The sequence below is a fragment of the Doryrhamphus excisus genome, unplaced genomic scaffold, assembly GCF_037039965.1.
Source record: "Doryrhamphus excisus strain RoL-2023G ecotype Guam unplaced genomic scaffold, RoL_Dexc_Guam_v1.1 HiC_scaffold_24, whole genome shotgun sequence".
NCBI lineage: Eukaryota > Metazoa > Chordata > Actinopteri > Syngnathiformes > Syngnathidae > Doryrhamphus > Doryrhamphus excisus.
Window position 1 is genome coordinate 1,040,752 of NW_027621862.1, and position 20,448 is coordinate 1,061,199.

Here is a 20,448-nt window from a genome sequence, read left to right on the forward strand (position 1 = left end):
TTAGAGCATAGAAAACCTGTTTTTTTTAATATTACTAGAGCCCTCCAGACATGAAATAGCACCCCTATAGTCACTTTTACACTTGTATTACACTTTATAAAAGTGGAAAAGTGGCTTTGTGGGGCTGCACGGTGGTCGAGTGGTTAGTGCGCAGACCTCACAGCGAGGAGACCAGGGTGCAATTCCGCCCTCTGTGCATCTCTGTGGGTTTTCTCCGGGTACTCCGGTTTCCTCCCACATTCCAAAAACATGCCACTCCAAATTGTCCATAGGTATGAATGTGAGTGTGAATGGTTGTTTGTCTATATGTGCCCTGTGATTGGCTGGCCATCAGTGTACCCCGCCTCTTGCCCGAAGACAGCTGGGATAGGCTCCAGCACCCCTCGTGAGGATAAGCGTTGAATCGAAACGTGTATTTTTTGTGTCCGGGCAGGTGGCTAACGAGTACTTGGCACCCGATGTCCTCAGCACGGTGAAGGAGATGAAGGCGGTCAACTTCAGACGAGTGCCCAAGATGCCCGTGTACGGAATGGCGCAACCGACATCAGAGGTGCAGCTTCAGAGCTGCTCGAATCCTCCCTAATAGGTCCTGAGGGGTCCAGGGATAACGTGTGTTCCTTGCCGTCGGCAGGCCACAGGAGCCGTGCTGGCCCACCTGATGGACGAGAAGAGGAAGCATAGTCACGTGTTGTGGGTCAACCTGCAGGAGGAGCTGGTCCTCGAAGGCAACGGACAGATCTTCACGCAGAGGGAGCCATCGCACTTGGATCAGCACATTCCCATCCCGTCTTCGGACCTGCACGTCATCGAGGTGAAGAGCGGACAATTCCCACCTGTCGCTTTTCCAGGCGTCTCACTTTCACCTGCTTTCAGAAATTGGAGAGCTCCCTGAAGGATGAGATCATGCAAGGCCAGAAGTGGCTGGAGGTGACGCTGGAGCAGGAGAAGCAAATGAAGATGTTCAAAAGCGTCTTGACGGTGAAGGAGATCTTCACACAGCACAAAAACTCCACGCAGGGTCTTGTCTACAAACGCATCCCTTTGGCGGACTGCAGCGCCCCCCGGGAGGAGGTAATTAAGTTAAGAGGGACACAAATGTAAAAAAAACTGTTGCAGGTATAATAATACCAAGGATACTGCCAATCAGTACATTGATCAAGTAATAAATACATCATTCTCATTATAATTATTTATTGTGAGCTAAATCACAAATGCATCCAATTGAAGCATTTTGTACATTACTAGAGCCCTCCAGACATGAAATAGCACCCCTATAGTTACTTTTACACTTGTATTACCCAATATAGTAATGAAATAAGACAAATGACTCATTTGATGTGTGTTAGAGATTTAGCTTGGCGTGGGTTAATACCCTTGTGTAGGTTTCCTCCCCCATTCCACAAACATGCTAGGTCAATTAGCCACTCCAAATTGTCCATAGGTATGAATGTGAGTGTGAATGGTTGTTTGTCTACATATATGTGCCCTGTGATTGGCTGGCCACCAGTCCAGGGTGTACCCCACCTCTCGTCCTGAAGACAGCTGGGATAGGCTCCAGCACGCCCCTGTGATCCTCTTGAGAATAAGCGGTATAGAAAAGGAATGAATGAAAACTTGTTTACCTGTTTTTTTTAAACATTACTAGAGCCTCCCAGACATGAACTAGCACCCCTATAGTCACTTGGACTATAGGCTGGAGCCTATCCCAGTATAGTATAGTAATAAAATAAGACAAATGACGTGTTTGATGTGTGTTAGTGTTTTAGCTTGGCTTGACCTATTGTCCATAGGTATGAATGTGAGTGTGAATGGTTGTTTGTCTATATGTGCCCTGTGATTGGCTGGCCACCAGTCCGCTGGGATAGGCTCCAGCACCACTGTGACCCTCGTGAGGATAAGCGATAGAAAATGAATGAATGAATGAATGAAAACTTGTTTACCTGTTTTTTTAACACTACTAGAGCCCTCCAGACATGAAATAGCACCCCTAGAGTCTGAAGTATTGTACATGTACAGGATTTTGACAAGCTGCTGGACGCCATGAAGAGTGCCCTGGCCGAGGATTCTCGCTCGGCCTTTGTCTTCAACTGCTCCAACGGCAAAGGCCGGACCACCACTGCTATGGTGGTCTCTGTTCTCACTCTGTGGCACTTCAACGTAAGACCCCTACACCGTCCATGCTCACATTAGTGCCAAATTGGACTAAAATGTGTATTTTCTTGCCTGCAGGGGTTTCCGGAATTCACCGAAGATGAGATAGTCAGCGTCCCTGATGCCAAGTACACAAAAGGAGAGTTTCAGGTACAAGTTTTTTGTACCAGTTTAATAACATATTAGAAGATTGTAAACATATTTCCTATGCCATAACTAATTATGTGTTGTGCGCAGGTGGTGATGCAACTGGTACGCCTCCTCCCCGACGGCAACCGGATGAAGTGCGAGGTGGACATGGCGCTGGACTCGGTCTCCGAGACCATGACCCCCATGCACTACCACCTGAGGGAGATCATCATCTGCACCTACAGACAGGTAAGTCGCTCTCTCGCTCTCGCTTCAACTCCCCACTTCCGTGGAATACGCGCCACTGCACGCAACGCCCTATAGAGGGGGACAGGAAACGTATTTTGCTCTCCTCCCTCGCCACCTCGACTCGGCGCCAGCGCACACGAAAGACAGGAATGTGCCGTTCTCAGCAAGCGACGGGGCTGCCGAGCGTGGAAAAATTGATTATGATGTAACTTAATGGAATTCCTTGTGGGGCTCTGCGGGAGAATGAGCCAAAAGAAGCAGAGCAGGAAATGAAATGCTTGTCGCAGGGTGCACAAGTGGATCCCAGTATCTGTCCTGAGGTTTCGCTGTCATTTCATTTAGATCCACGTGGTCGATTGCAATCTGCTTGATGGGATTTCAGAAGATCTTTTCTTTTGAGGAAATAACCGGGCTTAAACTCTTAAAGTCATAAAACTTTTATTAACAATTTTAACTTGTATAAAAAAACGAACCCTCCTGTATGATAAAACTACTAGTCATATGACAGATATGGAATTGCTCACATTGAGAAGCCAGATGGTTTCCTCCATCTTAGTAGGTCAGGGTTCCTATGCATCTTGGAAAACATGGAAAATGAATGAGCAATTTTCCGGTCTTGGAAAATGAGGAAAAAAAGGTCAGATATCCAGAAAAACTATTTATCCTCCCCCCCGCCTTGTGAATGCACGGGCATTTTTTGACCCCTTTGTAGCACCCGGAGACAAAACTAGCAATAGAAGTAGAAAATGATTGCTAGTATTGATCCGTGTACTGTTATAAATTGTCTCTATAGTGGCTGAAAATGCCCTGAAAAATAATTTCAGGGAAAAAGTGGGATGTCTGTAAGTGTTTTTTTCTGCTTCTATGGTTATCATCACACAGGTACTCGCAAAATATCGGTTTTTCACGGTTTTTCAAATATCACGGTTTCACGGTGATCAAAGTAACGGTTTTTCAAATATCCATTTGTGCTTGTACAGCCTATTATTATTTTTAAAAAATGCTAAATTATGCATTTTCAAGCATAAATAGCCAAATGAAGAGCGAAAATGCAGAGATGAGGATGCTGAGGTTCTCATTGGGAGTGACCAGGATGGATAGGATCAGGAAGGAGGGACATTTTATGTTAAGAAGCCTTGGAGATGAAGTCCTTTAGGCCAGACTGAGATGGTTGGGACATGTCCAGAGTAGAGATAGTCAATTTATTGGTAGAAGGATGCTGCCAGGTAGGAGGCGTGGAGGAAGACCAAAGTCGTGACTTGAAATTTCTCATACTATAACTTTAAGGTGTTTGGTTGTATAATTGCCACTGAATCTACAATATTGGGTTAATAGGAATATAAAGGTAACTATAGGGGTGTTATTTTATGTGTGGAGGGCTTTAATGATGTTAAAAACTGCATGCAAAACAAGTCAAAAACAGGTTTTCAATGAATAAAATATATAGAGCATGGGTCTCAAACTCAATTTACCTGGGGGCCACTGGAGCTAGGGTCTGGGCGAGGCTGGGCCGCATCAAGTTTTCAAACCCCCCCCCCCCAAAAAATGCATTTATTAAAAACAGAAAAATGAATAAACTTTGCTTTGGTTCCGATTTTCTACAAGAAAAGCTCTAATAAAACATTCCACTGTTCTCAAATATCTTCATTTTTATTTTTCTACACAAAATAAGATCAAGAATAAAGAAAATCAATCAATCAGTAATAAATAAATAAATATAATAATAATAATAATAATAATAATAATAATAAAACGGCAAATAATAAAAAATTAAGAAACCACATATAGTTGGGTAGACAAATGATTTTTTCAGATTAAAATGAACAAAGCATTATTAGAGCCCTGTAGACATGACAAAACACGACTATAGTCACATTTATACTCTTTTTATTTACAACATATTGCGCAACTGCAGGGTCTTGAGACACATGCTAACTCGCAAACTAGAGAGCTAGCCACCTAAACGGTAGCCCTCAAGTTATTTCCTTTCAACTTAAAAAGCCAAAAACTTACCACTTCCACACGGACAGGGAGGATAACTATTAACAGTTATTTAACCTTTAACATGAACATGAATCAAACGTAATAATTTTTTCTGGGTACATGATACCATACAGCATCCATATCAAACTTTAACATTAAACTTTCATATCAAGGCGCGGGCCTCAAACTAGTGTCCTGCGGGCCACATTTGGCCCGCGGGCCGCATGTTTGAGACTTTGTGGAAATGCACTTACTAAGGTTGGGTCTGGAACCAATTAACCGCAATGAACTTGGGATTACTGTATCACTTTTATGTGTAAGGCCGGCTGGTGTGCCGCATGATGCAATGGTGTTATATTGAATATGTAGTCATAACACACCAGCGTCTTCTCAAAGTTGCCCTTTCTGTGCAAACAAACAAAGCTGCGAGAGAACAAAAGCAGATCTGTGCTTCAGGCTCCGTGAGGACTTCGCCGGACAGAGACTCTGCTTTATCCATTTGTAACACACACTGTAATCATTGCGCCTCTGTGCGCCGTCAGCTGTTCTCAGAACGCCGGTGGAGGCACCCCGGGCCGACTCTCCCGGCTTATCAATGGGCTTCATTGTCTCGGGCCGGCTCGCTTTTCGCCTACGTTCACGGCCCGTGCCGTTGTAATAAAGCCCCGATTGCATCTCTCTGAGAGTGCTTGGTACGTGGATACGTGGAATTAAATGACCCCTCTGCACCGTGGAGGCGGGACTGAATGAATGAACACGTATTTTTTGGAGGTGAGACTGGGAAGTCTTAGAGACGGGATGTAAACATAATGAAAAAGTAACCCCTCTGCATTATGTTATAGTATACGTATCTCTGGTTCTACCGTATCTTGCTTATTGTGTGGAAATATGGGCTAATAACTATAAAAGCAATCTTCACTGGCTAAATGTACTGCAAAAAAGGCCAGTAAGGATAATTCATAATGCCGCCGACATTGAACATAATAACTCCTTATTTCTAAAATCACAAATACTTAATGATAAAGTGAATCTACAAACAGCTAAAAAATACATAAGGCTAAAAATAAGCTATTTAACTAAATTAGCTATTTGTGATTGTAGCTAAAAACTAGCTAATTGTCATCCAATACTACGTTAAAAAGCCATAGCATTTCAGTAGTGGAATCAAACTATATATGTATATATATACTATATCACCTCGTACCTGGTACGTGACAAAAAATATATTAAAAATTACAAAAATAAAAACTTAAAATATATTAGGAAAGCAGGAAGTGAACAAATGTACCGAAAACGGTGGAGGAAGTTGACCCGGGTCATTGGAACTGACAAGAAATTAACTACCAGTCAACCTCAGCTTGGTTTAAGGCTGATTTAGTTCCCCCCCCTCCACCAGGGCCACATGATGACAAGTCCCCCTCACCCCCAGCCCCCCCCCCCTCTCCATTCCTCTTGGCTCCAAACCAGCAGGCCAGGTGATAAACAGTGCCAGATGTTGTTAGAAGAGGGGAAAATTTCGCCACCACTCTCATATAACGGAACAGCCCACCCCCTCCGAAAAAAAACCCCACCCCCTTCTCTTCTCCTCTGACAGTGGTTGGAAAATGTGTCTTTGATAGAGAAAAATATATTTCTATATTTTCCCTGAGACCCCAACCATCCAGCGCCTCCCAGGAGTGCAAATCCCTGCTTTGTCAACCAGGCGTGACCCCCACCCCATATGGCTGATGCATCTTACATCCACCCGAAATATTTTGTTTCTTTTGACATCTTTCATCGTGATGCCGTACTATTATGCTCACTTTGACGACCTGAATGGAATTCATAGGATTAGTACGCAGATAATAGAGAAATTGCAATAACACCAAAAGTCAAGGACTTGATTGAAATTCTTGGCTGTCGCTATGAAGACCTTTTTATATTACCATCATATCGCCGTACGCTTTGCAGAAATATATACCTGTCAATCTTCCTGCACATGGAGTAGACCGGGATGTGAGTGTGAAACTAACAGCTTGGGTCGTGAAAGGTTGAGATCATTGCTGCAGCGATCTGGCTTTCTTGTTACACTCAATTTCCTCTCATTGTCTCATTCACACTAACATAGTATTTCTATTGAAGTATCTCTCAAGGACGCACAGGAAAGGCTCAAAGCGAGGTTTACGCTTTTGTGTTGCCAGATAGTAGTAGTACTAATGGCTGTGTGTTGACTCAACTCAAATAAGTAAACATCTGAGTTTTTAAAAGCGAATGCGATCATTCGTCAAACGGCAGCTAAAGCAGCCAAAACGCTGTCTCACTTGGAGCCCACGTACAGTAATTCATAATATTAATGATTTTGTGCTAATATTATTATTTTTTTCTCATAATATAATATAATAATATAATAACTTTTTTTATTTTTGTTCTTGTAAATTTTCTTATTATTATGACTATGCTTTAAAAAAATGTAACTTTATTGTGTTGTTATTTTTCATAATATTATGACTTTTTTATAATTTTGCGACGAAAATGGCCTCATAATATTATATTTGGACTTTTTCTTGTTGGATTACAACTTTTTTCTTTTAATATTTTGACTTTATTCTTGCTGTTATTTTTTCTTTCTTTTTTATTCCTTTCTGCTGTGTTTTTTTTTTGTGTTTTCTTGTTAAAGTGTATTTCCAAAATGTGCCGCGGGGCAAAAAAGACTACCTGCACCGCACTTTGGACACCCTGTGCTGTAATTTTAAGTAAGGGTGTCACGAGACCAGACGGTACACGAGATTGGGTCTACGAGGATGAGACGGGATTTTCACGTTATTTCTACGACGTTACCTTGCATTATGTTGCATTCCTTTGCACTGTGTGTATGCTAGCGGCCCCGCCTCCATCCGCCGAGACAAAGAAATTGTATAACTGACAAAAGGGCTCACTCCAGAGACGAGGAAAACAGACACGCTTGCACATGGCGATATATTGAGGCCGGCAAAATTATCGAGTTGGTCAATTAATTTATTATCGTATCAGGGCTAGCTCCCATGAGACATTTTAATGAGAAATTGTCACAAGATCTTTTGCCACAACATCTTTTGCCACTTGTAAAAATCGCGTGCTCGATCTGTTTAACGCAGTGGAAAATTGCATATTTTTCATTCATTGGCCTTGGCGCCGCTTTAGGCTCTTTCTCTGCTGTTTAATAAAAAAAAAAAAAAAATGCTAATGCCTTTTCCCCTGCTGCTGAAACGCCAAATTAAGAATGAATGGGGGCAAATCACAGTATGTCCAAAGACGGGCCCCCATGGTTTGGATGGGGGGGTGGAAAAATATTTAGTGGGAATGGGAGAATGCTGCAAGCATGTTCTCTAAGGGGTAAGGGTAAAGGTTGTTGATTTGATTGATGTGAGGCAAGGTTTTAGCAGCTTAGGACCAAGTCCCTAATCAATGCTTGATTGATTTTCAGACCATTGATAAATGTTAAAGTCGAGTGGAAACGAGCTGATGGAAACGTTGTGTTGACTGTGTGGGAGGCAAGCGAGCCGTGGACTTGGATATCCTTATTTTTCATTTCCCAGCCTTGCGTGGACATGCCAAGACTGGCGGCAGTTTAGGCCGCAGCGTGTTGCCAGGTGCAGCCTTTTAGTCACTTTTAGTCCGGAGAGGAGGGGAAGGTCTTGAAGTGGGTGTTTCACGTGGGTGTTTATTTATGCGAGTGTGTGGCAGCACGTACGAGGGTAAATAATCATCTCTAGGGACTTTGGGTGAGACAGGTGTTTGGTCGGGATGGGGGGGGGGGGTCATCAGTCAGCTGCTGTGTTCCTGCGCTTATTTATTTTGGGGGGAGTTTCCATAGCTGTATATTAAGTGATGCTAGTACAGTATGTCCCAGCAATTGTTTACAGTCTTTAACATCCTGCGATCCTTGACTGATACAGTACATCTGGAATTGAACAGTATTACAGTGGCCCGATGCACATTCTAAAAAATAGCAAAAATTTAATGTAAATAATCACAGTTTCATGCTTGACTACAACCGACTAATAGTCAAAGAATACGCATATTTAATGTATTCTTGGCCTAAATTAAACATTTTTAAGCATAAAAATGGCTGAAACAAAAATGTAAGGCCTTGGAATATGTTGATGAACTGTAGTAATGTCGCAAGTAACACGCACCAGACTTGATTGCCAAAACAGCAGGCTTTTATTGCAGGTTGGGATTATCTCGCAACAGGCAAAGTAACATCATAATAGTCATCATAATAAAAAACAATTAACTAAATGAGGGATTTCCGAGAAGAAAATATTCAAGAAGAATGTTGATATAGTTGGAAAATGTATTTCAAAAAAGACGCAGAAATGGAAATTTTCCAAGTCAAAATATTAAAGGGGAATTTCTTTTGGAATTTTGGCCATCATTCACATATTTTTTTCCCTTATTTTGTGCATTATAATACCAGAAAACAAGTTAATATGAGCTAGCTAACAATGCATTTACATAACTGACCTGTATATTAATGGAGCTACAGTGATATTGTTATTGTAGCAGCTAACACAAAGTACTACATTTCTGGTAGTGTAACTGACCCAGTACCGATCTCGATCCTGAGGATAGAACCGGGACACCCCCAGTCCCAGAGAAGATTACATTTGGAAAAAACGTTCCCGATGTTTTCGCACTGATCGTCATTCCGTCCTTTTGTGGTGTTGCTTCAGATGCACAGCGTTGTTGGTCGTGTTGAACCGCCCTTTGCTCGTCACGCCGTTCCTGCATAGAAATCTCAAATGTATCATATCGTTAGCGCAGGCTAGTTTGTAGCAGCTGCCAAGGGAAAGAACCACTTGTGTCAAAAGTGTCGGTAGCAATCAGCGTTCGCAACAAATTGCGTCTTTAGAAGCAACAGGTGGTCTGAAATTGAAGTGAATCTGTGAGACTGAAGCTGTGCAACCTCCAGGTCACCTGGAGATTCATATATAGGAATCTATTTTGATTCCAGTCAACCTCTATCAAACCTCGCCATCTCAATTTCCCGTTTTGATTGATATGGGAAGATTCTAATAAGATGTGATTAGACTGTTAGAAGTGTTTCTATAGTTAACATGCAGGAAGAGGGCGCATTTGACGCACAAAGCGCTCAGCCTGCCTGCTCCCATCAGGGATGCTGTTAGGGGCGGCGTAGCTAGAATGCTTTCAAGGCAAGAGTCGTTTCCAAAGCAGCACGTTTGTTTTGTTCTATGTTCATACTTGCACTAATTTCCTTTAACCTATGAAGAGTATCAAAACAAATGTCCCTGAAGTACGCTGAGCACCATACCGATGAATCTGAACAAGCTTACTCCTTATGCTTATGAGTGTTTCAGCAGCCCAATATGTATAACAGAAAAAAACTATGAATAAATTAAAACAAACTGTTTTCACAGGAAGCCCGAAATCCAAAGAAATACAGCTTGAATAGGTACAGATTCTGGAAGATCTAGAACTCTTTCTGTGCCATAAACGCAGCATCCTTCTACCAATATATTGACTATGTCCCAACCATCTCAGTCTGGCCTAAAGGACTTTATCTCCAAGGCCTCTAACATGTAATGTCCCTCTGATGTACTCCTTCCTGATCCTATCCATCCTGGTCACTCCCAATGAGAACCTCAGCATCCTCATCTCTGCTACCTCCGGCTAACATGTAATGTCCCTCTGATGTACTCCCTCCTGATCCTATCCATCCCGGTCACTCCCAATGAGAACCTCAGCATCCTCATCTCTGCTACCTCCGGCTAACATGTAATGTCCCTCTGATGTACTCTTTCCTGATCCTATCCATCCCGGTCACTCCAAATGAGAACTTCAGCATCCTCATCTTTGCTACCTCCGGCTGACATGTAATGTCCGTCTGATGTACTCCTTCCTGATCCTATCCATCCCGGTCACTCCCAATGAGAACCTCAGCATCCTCATCTCTGCTACCTCCGGCTAACATGTAATGGCCGTCTGATGTACTCCTTCCTGATCCTATCCATCATGGTCACTCCCAATGAGAACCTCAGCATCCTCATCTCTGCTACCTCTGGCTAACATGTAATGTCCCTCCGATGTACTCCTTCCTGATCCTATCCATCCCGGTCACTCCCAATGAGAACCTCAGCATCCTCATCTCTGCTACCTCCGGCTAACATGTAATGTCCGTCTGATGTACTCCTTCCTGATCCTATCCATCTTGGTCACTCCCAATGAGAACCTCAGCATCCTCATCTCTGCTACCTCCTGTTCTCCAGTTCTAAGGTAGTCACTAAGGATATAAATATCTTCAATACAAATGGCCACTGTTAACGACATAGGAATTATGTGATGGATTTTTGGCACACAATTTTTTTTTTTTATCGATAATCGGAACACAATTCAATTTATAACCAAGAGACAAAAACGCTCAGTGACGGGGAAACAAACCTTTCCCCGCTTTGGTGTTTTTGTACACAGGAAATATTTGTCATGGCTTGATTGGTAGCCTGGGATGTCCATGCGCTCCCTTGGCAGGCACGTGCGTAACGCAGCCTTGTAATGAACCTGGTCTCCATCCCTCTGCGGCTTTTATTTAAATGCTCTTCTTATTACTGACACAAAATACTACTTTTTTTTTTTTTTGTAAGCCGGTTTGTTTGCTTGGCGGTTCAATTATTAAAATAATTAGATGTACATTCTTCCAGAGGTCGTGACGCACAAGAGCCTTAACCACAAGCTACAGGGTTGCATTCATTTGTTTCTGCTTACACTGTACAGTACCGTGGTTCTCCTGCCAAAAGCCTCCATCTCCTGAAACCCACCTCGAGTTCCACTTTAATTAAGACAATGTGGCCGAGCAAGTGGAAAAAGGACAAGGGGTGTAGAAGCTGTAGAAACTATTATCATAAAGGCTCACTTTGTCTCTTCCTCTGCTCGTCCGATTCTTCGTATTTCTGCTTTGAGCCATAAAGATTTCTAAAGATTAATAATTGATGGCCGAGTCGTGAGGAGAATTGTCAGGAAACCGATGTGAAAGAAAAATCCCATCTGATATCGTCGACTATTATATTACATATTGAATAGATAATGCATTGATGATGAGGCCGTCTTGGGGTTGGATCTTGTATCATTTTTAATGAAGAGGAACCGATCTGATGCATTTTAAACGCTCGCCTTATCAAATGAGCCACTTGTCACTCAGTGGGTAACTGGTTTCTGTGCTTAGGTTCTCATAATTATGATTTTTTTTGTGTGTTTGAATAAGCTTGGACACATTTCTGTGTAACAAATATTATGATATGATATTGTCCACATTGCAGTTTGAACCTGATTGACGGACCGCATGTCTGATTGACATTTCCTTGTCTGTACGTTGGCTCCCCGTACGCTCCAGACCGGTCTTTGGGGTTTGGTTTAGGATCTGAGTGGGATGAGGTGTGTATGTGTTCAACATGTGATGAATGGCCGCTTGTGCTAACCTGGAAGAACCAATATGGATCGGTCTGTTTATCCCCAGCGAAGCCCATCAAATGGTAATTGGCGCCATATGTCAGGCAGATAGAGCCCTCCTTAGTGCGCCCCTTCTAAGGTCAATGGCAGAAAGGTCAAGTTATGGGGGGGGGGGGGGCGGTGAGAGTCACTCAAACTTGCTCGCTCAACTCATTGTCCAACAGGGTCCAATAGCAAAATACTGAACCGAAAACTGTATGTGGTTTCTTACGTTTTTTTTATTATTTTACTTATTTATTACTGATTGATTGATTTATTGTCTTTATTCTTATTATCTTATTTTGTGTAAAGAAAAAGAAAAATGAAGATATTTGAGAACAGTGGAATGTTTTATCAGATATTTTGGTGTAGAAAACCGGAACCAAAGTACTGAAAAAGTGTAGGGTATAGCAGAAGCAAAAGCATTGAAGATAGTTGATTATTTTTTTCCAGTTTTTAATAAATGCGTTTTTTTGTTTTTTTTTTTGGAAAACCTGATGCGGCCCAGTCTCACCCAGACCCGAGCCCCAATGGCCCCCAAGTAAATTGAGTTTGAGACCCCTGATGTAGAACAACAATAAAATAATATATACAGGATAAAAATACAGTCAATATTTGGAAGTACTGTATTGTATTTTTGTATTTACGCTGTATATTATGTTGTTTATATTCGGTGTCGGGCTGCACGGCGGTCGAGTGGTTAGCGTGCACACCTCACAGCTGCGAGAACCGGGTTCAGTTCCACCCTCGGCCATCTCTGAGTGGAGTTTGCATGTTCTCCCCGTGCATGCGTGGGTTTTCTCTGGGTATTCCGGTTTTACTCCCACATTCCAAAAACATGCTAGGTTAATTAGCCACTCCAAATTGTCCATAGGTATGAATGTGAGTGTGAATGGTTGTTTGTCTATATGTGCCCTGTGATTGGCTGGCCACCAGTCCAGCTGGGAGAAAATGAATGAATGAATGAACGTGATATTCAATACTATGATGATAAAATATCAAATAAATGGCCAAACCTGATGAAAACCTGATGCTTCACCCAGAACCTAGCTCAGGTGGCCCCCAATTGAGTTTGAGACCCCTGGTCAAGGTTGAGAAGCAGACCTTCAAGTATTGCGTAATGCAGTACAAATTTTCTGTCAATGAAAGAATTTGACTCCTGGGTCTCGAAACGTACACGAAACTTAACACAGTAGAATTCCCAAATCCCCTGCATAACACAATTCTGCATTTTCAATTTCCTTAGATCAAAAGTGGCAAGTCGGAGAAGGAATGCCATCAACTTCTGCTCAAGAGCCTGCAGTACCTGGAACGCTACATTTACCTCATTCTCTTCAACACGTACCTGCACCTGGAGAAGAAAACCTCCTATCAACGTTCCTTCAGCGTCTGGATGGAGCAGGTATCACTTCCCGTTTTATTTTATTTCTCCCTGTTTTTGGATGTTGGGCTTGAATTCATCCTTGTAGCCGCCATCATTAGCTTGCATTGAAATGTCAAGTTGATATACAGGCTGCAAATGAGTTTATGCTTAGGTCACATCTGCACACCTTCTGGTGAAAAGAGGGTACAGAAGGTGTGAAAGGTGTCCATAATTTGCAGCCTTTCAGTTTTGTCCACCATGTCTGTTTCATCATAGGAGGAGAACGTGCTTAAATCATCCACGCTGGTTTGCTTTCCTCCAGGAATGTTCTAGCTGTGGTTCTCATTCTATTTTTTTTTGGTCCTGATTCTTTGTGTGTGTACATTAATTGTTAGGCCAGCTGTGCTTTTCGTTATAGTAAAGCCAAGAATTTAAGAGCTTTCCATAGACAGGAGTAGTAAATGGTACAAATGCACGCTGCAATAAAAATGATCTTAAAAGAATAATAATCGTATCACCGTACCACCCAAAACGACCCTTTGACCTCATTTTCATAACAACATGGCTTACTTTATGCAAGGAATTTTTGAAATTCACCAAATGCAAAAAAAAAATATCTCTTTGTCCCTTTTCATTCGATGAGGAATAAAAGCGGCACGGAATTCCAAAACGGACTGGAACAATTGCTGAGAAAACAGCTGTCAGGGAAATATGCTCAGTGAATGGAGGCACGTCCTTCCTGTTATGAAAACCGAATATGCGCAACGGTGGTTCCCAGTAATTTGGCCCCCCCCCCCCTAAATAAATGAACCCTCTTGAAAAGTTGACTTATATGCATTTCCTGATTTGGATCAGTACCTTACACGAGGTAAATGTATAATAATAATAATAATAATAATAATAATAATGAGCATCTGACTCTTATAATCATCTGATAAGACCGTTTTTTTAAATTTAGCTTCATCCAGATTTCTGGGAAATTGAAGAAGTTCAATTCCATGCTGATGGGCCAATTAGTGACGGACTAAATTGACATGAAACTCAAATCCTGACTCTGTTTCTAATGCCGGTATTATGCGCTTGACCTTTTTGGTGGGAAATTTAGCAATTCTAGCAACATGACCTCGTCTTCATTTTCCAGCACTTAATGCAAAGCTCTGACTCTGAAGAAACAGCTGACAGTAACCCATAGCCCCCTTTACCCAGAGGCCCCCCCCTTTCCCTCGGGCACCTCCATGTGTTCCTTCTTAGACTACTGGCTGGATGGAAGGCACCTGGCAGAAGCCAGTAGATCTAGGTGTATAACATCTATAGAAAGTTCTTGGACAACACGAACCTGGACTTGGTGTACAAGTAATCCAGAAGCCGGTGGTTGGGTTCTTAAGAGCTGGTTTGTAGTCAAGCAACAAAACATTGGACTAGTTTTGGAAAGAGTTTTAAGTCCAATCACCGGCAAGCTCTAAGACTGGTTGTGTTGGTCTTATTCAAAGTAGAAGTCATCCTGAGGTAAGTCTTTGGATAAAGAACCAAGAGGTCTGTCAAGGAAGATTTTTAGTGGGTTTTTTTTTGGAGCATGTTGGCCACAGAGTCAGGAGATTGGGAATTGCGTGTGTTTTTTCTCCGTGTACTCTGGTTTCCTACCACATTCCAAAAAAATGCTAGGTTAATTGGCGACTCCAAATCGTCCATAGGTATGAATGTGTCCAACAAGGTCTTAGACCTTGGACCTGTGTGTTTTTGGCCCAGGTCAAAGTGTGTTGGATTCTGATGACACAACATCCGAATCAAGACCAGGACTTGAACTGTTTTTAAGGCCGAATGGAAGACAACCATGTCACCAATAAGCTCTACGAATGGTTGTTTTGGTCCCAGTCCCAGGAATTCAGAGGCCAGAGGTTGTATAAAGGAACCCAGGAATTCAAATAGGTCTTGAACTGGTTTTTACGCCACAGTCAAACAGTAGTACCAGTGATCTTTTAGCCAGCGGTGAACTGAAAGATTGAACTGTGGTCATTCAACATTAAAATCAACAAGACCGGGACTTAAGCAAGGTCTTGGACTGGTTGTTTTGGTCCCAGTCGTAGAAGGAATTCAGAGGCCAGAGGTTGTATAAAGGAACCCAGGAATTCAAATAGGTCTTGAACTGGTTTTTACGCCACAGTCAAACAGTAGTACCAGTGATCTTTTAGCCAGCGGTGAACTGAAAGATTGAACTGCGGTCATTCAACATTAAAATCAACAAGACCGGGACTTAAGCAAGGTCTTGGACTGGTTGTTTTGGTCCCAGTCGTAGAAGGAATTCAGAGGCTAAAGGTTGTATAAAGGAACCCAGGAATTCAAATAGGTATTGAACTGGTTTTTACGCCATAGTCATACAGTAGTACCAGTGATCTTGTGGTCAGTGGTGAACTGAAAGATTGAACTGCGGTCATTCAACATCAAAATCAACAAGACCGGGACTTAAGCAAGGTTTTGGACTGGTTGGTTTTGATCCGGTCAAAGTATGAGTAATCCAGTGATTGGATTCTGGTCATACACAATAAAAACCCACACCAGGACTACCAACAACGTTTCAAACTACGAACAAATGCACACTGAAGAACATCTGTATGTGTTCAACTTCAGTCCAAAGTTGAAGTTTTAAGCATCATAGAGTATTGTGTTTCCCGGCCCAGTGGCTCCAGGACCTGGCTCCCCTCCCAACCAATCATATCCAATTTGCCCAAGGGCACAATCGTTAGCTCGTCACCAGTGACCGTGGTGGGATTGCTAATGACACAGGGAAGCGTGAGGGCGCGGTGGGGCGTCCTCGCCAGCGCTTATGTACACAAAGCAGCTGTCGGCAGCCTCGTGTTTGATGGCCGCTTTATGAAATATCATTTTATCGCTGCGATACTGCAAAGCGTATACTGTATGTAGATATGAGTACCCCCCACTGTTGGCATCCCACAGGGTTTGGGCCACATGTAGATATGTTTATCTTCAAAGCAAATGCTTCTCTGTAGATTTAGCGTTGCTGTCGGACAAATATTGACACTGAACATCATTACTTGGTTCCGTGTAGCGACATGAAACATCAGGGGGGATTGGAACTGAAATGTTTGCCCATCCTGAAACGACAACCATGGCGGGACTTGTGTACGCTGCATTCCGGGGATGCTTGCAGAAGACGTGGTCTGCCGGTCATTCCAGCTGTTTTGGATGTGGGGCACAGAAGCCAAAAACCAGTATGAGGTGCCTATGAGGTGACCCAGAATGCTGGGAAAGACGGGAGTTTTGATGAAAAGCCCAAGAACTCCAATGCCAGTCCTTCTTTTACAAGTCTGGAATCTGGACCGAGTCAATGTTGTACTGCTGAATGACCCATCCGTCACCAAGCAGACTGAAGTCCGTACTCAAAACCTGAATTTGGGCACCCTGGTAGTCAGGGTACCTTGGAATTTTCCTGACACCTTTGATGATTTCACTCATGTATGATCGGAATCAGCAGCATAGAACCCAGATCGGCACACTTCCAGTAAGGACCAGTGATTCGGGTCGAGGATCGGCTTGTGTTTTGAGTGACATCTGTTCAATTCCGCTAGCTTAGCAAAAGCTTTTTGTTCTAAAATCCTCCGTATTTTTGAAGAAATATAAAATTATTGTCTTATAACAACCGTTCTTGGCCGTGCTTGGGTTGATCCAACGATCCTATTTTGGTCAAAGACAGAAAACTTTTTTGCCTTTGCCATCAGGATGACAGAAAATGGATATTTTACTGCAGACTTTGACTTTTTAACGCCATGGTCTTGTTGGTTTGTTTCGGCTTTTTTGGAGTTCCCTCCGTAGGGTAGCTGGACTCACCCTAAGAGATAGGGTGAGGAGCTCAGTCATCCGGGAGGGGCTCAGAGTAGAGCCGCTTCTCCTTCACATCGAGAGGAGTCAGTTGAGGTGGCTCGGGCATCTAGTCCGGATGTCTCCCGGACACCTCCCTGGTGAGGTGTTCCGGACATGCCCAGCCGGGAAAAGGCCCCGGGGCAGACCTAGGACACTCTGGAGGGATTATGTCTCACGGCTGGCCTGGGAACGCCTTGGTGTCCTCCCGGTGGAGCTGGAGGAGATGGCCGGGGGCCGGGTGGTCTGGGGTTCCCTGCTGAGACTGCTGCCCCCGCGACCCGGACCCGGATAGGCGGAGGAAAATGGATGGATGGGCTTTTTCCACTGATTACGGAAACTTTTGATCCGCATACTGGTTTTGGCTTGAGCACTTTATATTCCGGATGCTCTTCCGGATGAATACCAATGATGTTTACTGGTGGAGATTCCAACCCAGGGCTTTGCTCCGAAGTCCAGAACGCTAACCACTACTCCACCGCGGCTTGATATACCCTTGTCCAGGTACATCTGTACGCGTTGATTACCCTTTGGATCAAATACGAAAACATCCAAGGGTGGCGGTAATTGAGGTCACAGAATCAGATTATCCATAGCAAACATTGCCTTTGCCGCCGTTCAATACGGCGGTCACGTGGCACACGTGCCAGTGTTTTGTAACCTTCGTGCTGCAAGGCTCGTTTGAGAAGAATAAACGCCGCTCCCAATACAGTACAAACGTCACATGTAGAAATGGTACACCGCCCGTTTTGCTTCCCCAACGCCTCTTTTGGCTGCTTGTGGCTTCCCAGCTGATGCCACGGTTTAGACAGCTGGACCCACGGAGTCTATGAGTCACGTTAAGGGATCCGGGTTAACGGCGACGCATCCACGCTCTTCAGCTGCGAGTCCCAGCCGCTGATTTAATAGCTCCAATGTGCCGACTCATTTCTTCCCATCAAGTGGCTCACACTGAGGGGAAAAATCCACCGTGAAAGGGAAGGAATATTGTATCTAATGTTTTTATTGATAATATTAGTACGTTGTCGAGTGGTTAGCGCACAGGCCTCACAGCTAGGAAACCATGGTTCGATTCCACCCTCGGCATGCGTGGGTTTTCTCCGGGTACTCCGGTTTCCTCCCACATTCCAAAAACATGCTAGGTCAATTAGCCACTCCACAGGGTGTACCCCGCCTCTCGCCCGAAGACAGCTGGGATAGGCTCCAGCACCCCCGCGACAATTTGGAGTCAATTACGACAAACCACATGAAACAAGTTATTTGTCTTATTTCATTACTATACCGGGTAATACAAGTGTAAAAGTGACTATAGGGGTGCTATTTCATGTCTGGAGGGCTCTAGTAATATTAGAACCGGATTACCCGGAGAAAACCCATGCATGCAAACGCCACACAGAGATGGCCGAGGGTGGAATTGAACTCGGGTCTCCTAGCTGTGAGGCCTGCACGTGAACCACTTTTCCACTGTGCAGCCCTACTGGTATTGTTGATTAGGTGAATATCGGGTAGTTAGGTAGTTATTTGGAATTCTGTGTCTCCCAAGTTTTCCCATTGTTGGCGTGCCGTCATGTCTCCGCAACAGGTCGCCGCCCGGGCCGGAGTTTACGACATCCTCAACCGGCTGAGCTTCAGCGAGTTCAATAACCCGAGGGACGCCCCACTGACCCCGCTGGCCCGGCTGCGCTGGCGCTGGCAGCAGCAGAACCTTCCGTCACTTCCTTTCCGGGGGGACTTCCTGTGAAGGGGGATCACTGTGAACCACACGATACAGTACTGTGCTTTTCACAATAAAAGACTTAACTTCATGCTTCTTAAATGGCGCCGTCAAATAGTTTCAAAGTAGAAGTCGCCGTGCCTTTAATTGTCTCGAATGATCGTTTTGATCAAAGTCATATTTATCTTCTTGATATGCAGGTGAGAAGGTTGCTTCCGTGGTGAGAGGTCTCACTCCACAGAGAAAAACACACTCTATTTAAAAGCGTTTAGATGCCAACACTGGACGCTGAATCATTGCTACTTGTATTATTATATATATCAATTTTATCATTTTTTATTATTATATATTATTATTATATGATCATTTTTTATCTTCATGCTTCAAGATTATTTGAATTATATTCTTGAAAAAATGACTTTATTATCGTAATATTATGACTTGATTCTTGTTAAGCTAATTTTTTTATTCTAACATTCTTGCAATAATACAATTTTATCTTTTATTGTAATTTTATGACTTAATTCCCACCAAATGTAGTTTTTATGCTAGTCGTAGTACTACTCTTTATTGGCAACTTTTTTTTCTGTAGCATGACTTATTTTTGTCATGTTTTTTCTGCTATTTGTATATTACGACTTTATACTTTGTACTATACAAATTCTGCCTTTTTTTCTCATAAATGTATGGATTAATTCTCATAATATTCACGCTTTTTTTAAATTTAAATTACGACTCTTTATTCTGATAATATTTCAACTTTTTATTGTAATTCCATGCTTATCCTGCTTAATAATCTTACTTTGTAATATTGTAATATTACAACTTTATTCATGTAAAATTCAACCTTTTTTTATTCCTTATTATTGTGACTTATTCTTGTAAAATTCTGTTATATTTTCTCGTAATATTTAGATTTTTGTCGTTATATGTGTCTTAATGTTTCTTCATTCTGTTCCTTTTCCACGTTGCATTGATTATTTAGTCCATATTCCGACGTTTGACCGTATGATGTTGATGAAAGATGTTCGTTTTATTACTTGTACTTAGCCATGTCATGTTCTAGTTGTAGTATTTTTTTTATTATTGTTTGATCTAACTTCGACTTTTTTTTTTAGAGCTGAAATAAATCAAATAGATGAAACCGTTTCTGCTGTTGTGTTTTCCCTCTTCTGTTTTCTATTTGGCGCTGGAGCCAAGTAAGGTCTTTTTGGTTTCCTTCGTGCCCCCCCCCCCCTTTCCGACTTATCTGCTCAGCATCTGGTGCTCCAGATATACTAAGCAGCCGCTTGTATATCCGGGCGGCCTCTTCATGTTGTATCCACGCCAACGGTGGATACAGATGATGCATTGTTGGGACGGACATCCTTCACCTCTTCGCTATCCAGTAATAAGAAGCTTAGGTGGATCAAACGGCTAATCTTGAGTCGCGTTTTGAAGTGGACAGGTCTTCATTTAAGGAGTATGGGGATTGGTGGTGGTGGTGGTGGGGGGGCATTGTGATTAAAAGCTGCTTTGAAAGGCT

The 20,448-nt window shown here is 42.9% G+C and overlaps 1 protein-coding gene across 2 annotated transcripts in view; it reads left to right on the plus strand.

The window, feature by feature from the left end:
* Window positions 1-20,072, plus strand: part of pald1a (phosphatase domain containing paladin 1a) — a 40,873-nt gene extending 20,801 nt beyond the window's left edge. For both annotated transcript variants that reach the window (XM_078788754.1, XM_078788755.1), the window contains 8 exons: window positions 434-550; window positions 632-811; window positions 874-1,071; window positions 2,017-2,157; window positions 2,230-2,301; window positions 2,389-2,529; window positions 13,220-13,375; window positions 18,792-20,072. In XM_078788754.1, coding sequence (XP_078644880.1) covers window positions 434-550; window positions 632-811; window positions 874-1,071; window positions 2,017-2,157; window positions 2,230-2,301; window positions 2,389-2,529; window positions 13,220-13,375; window positions 18,792-18,950 — 1,164 coding nt within the window. In that variant the 3' untranslated portion in view covers window positions 18,951-20,072. The remainder of the gene's footprint in view (window positions 1-433; window positions 551-631; window positions 812-873; window positions 1,072-2,016; window positions 2,158-2,229; window positions 2,302-2,388; window positions 2,530-13,219; window positions 13,376-18,791) is intronic.
* The last annotated feature ends 376 nt before the right edge of the window (window positions 20,073-20,448 follow it).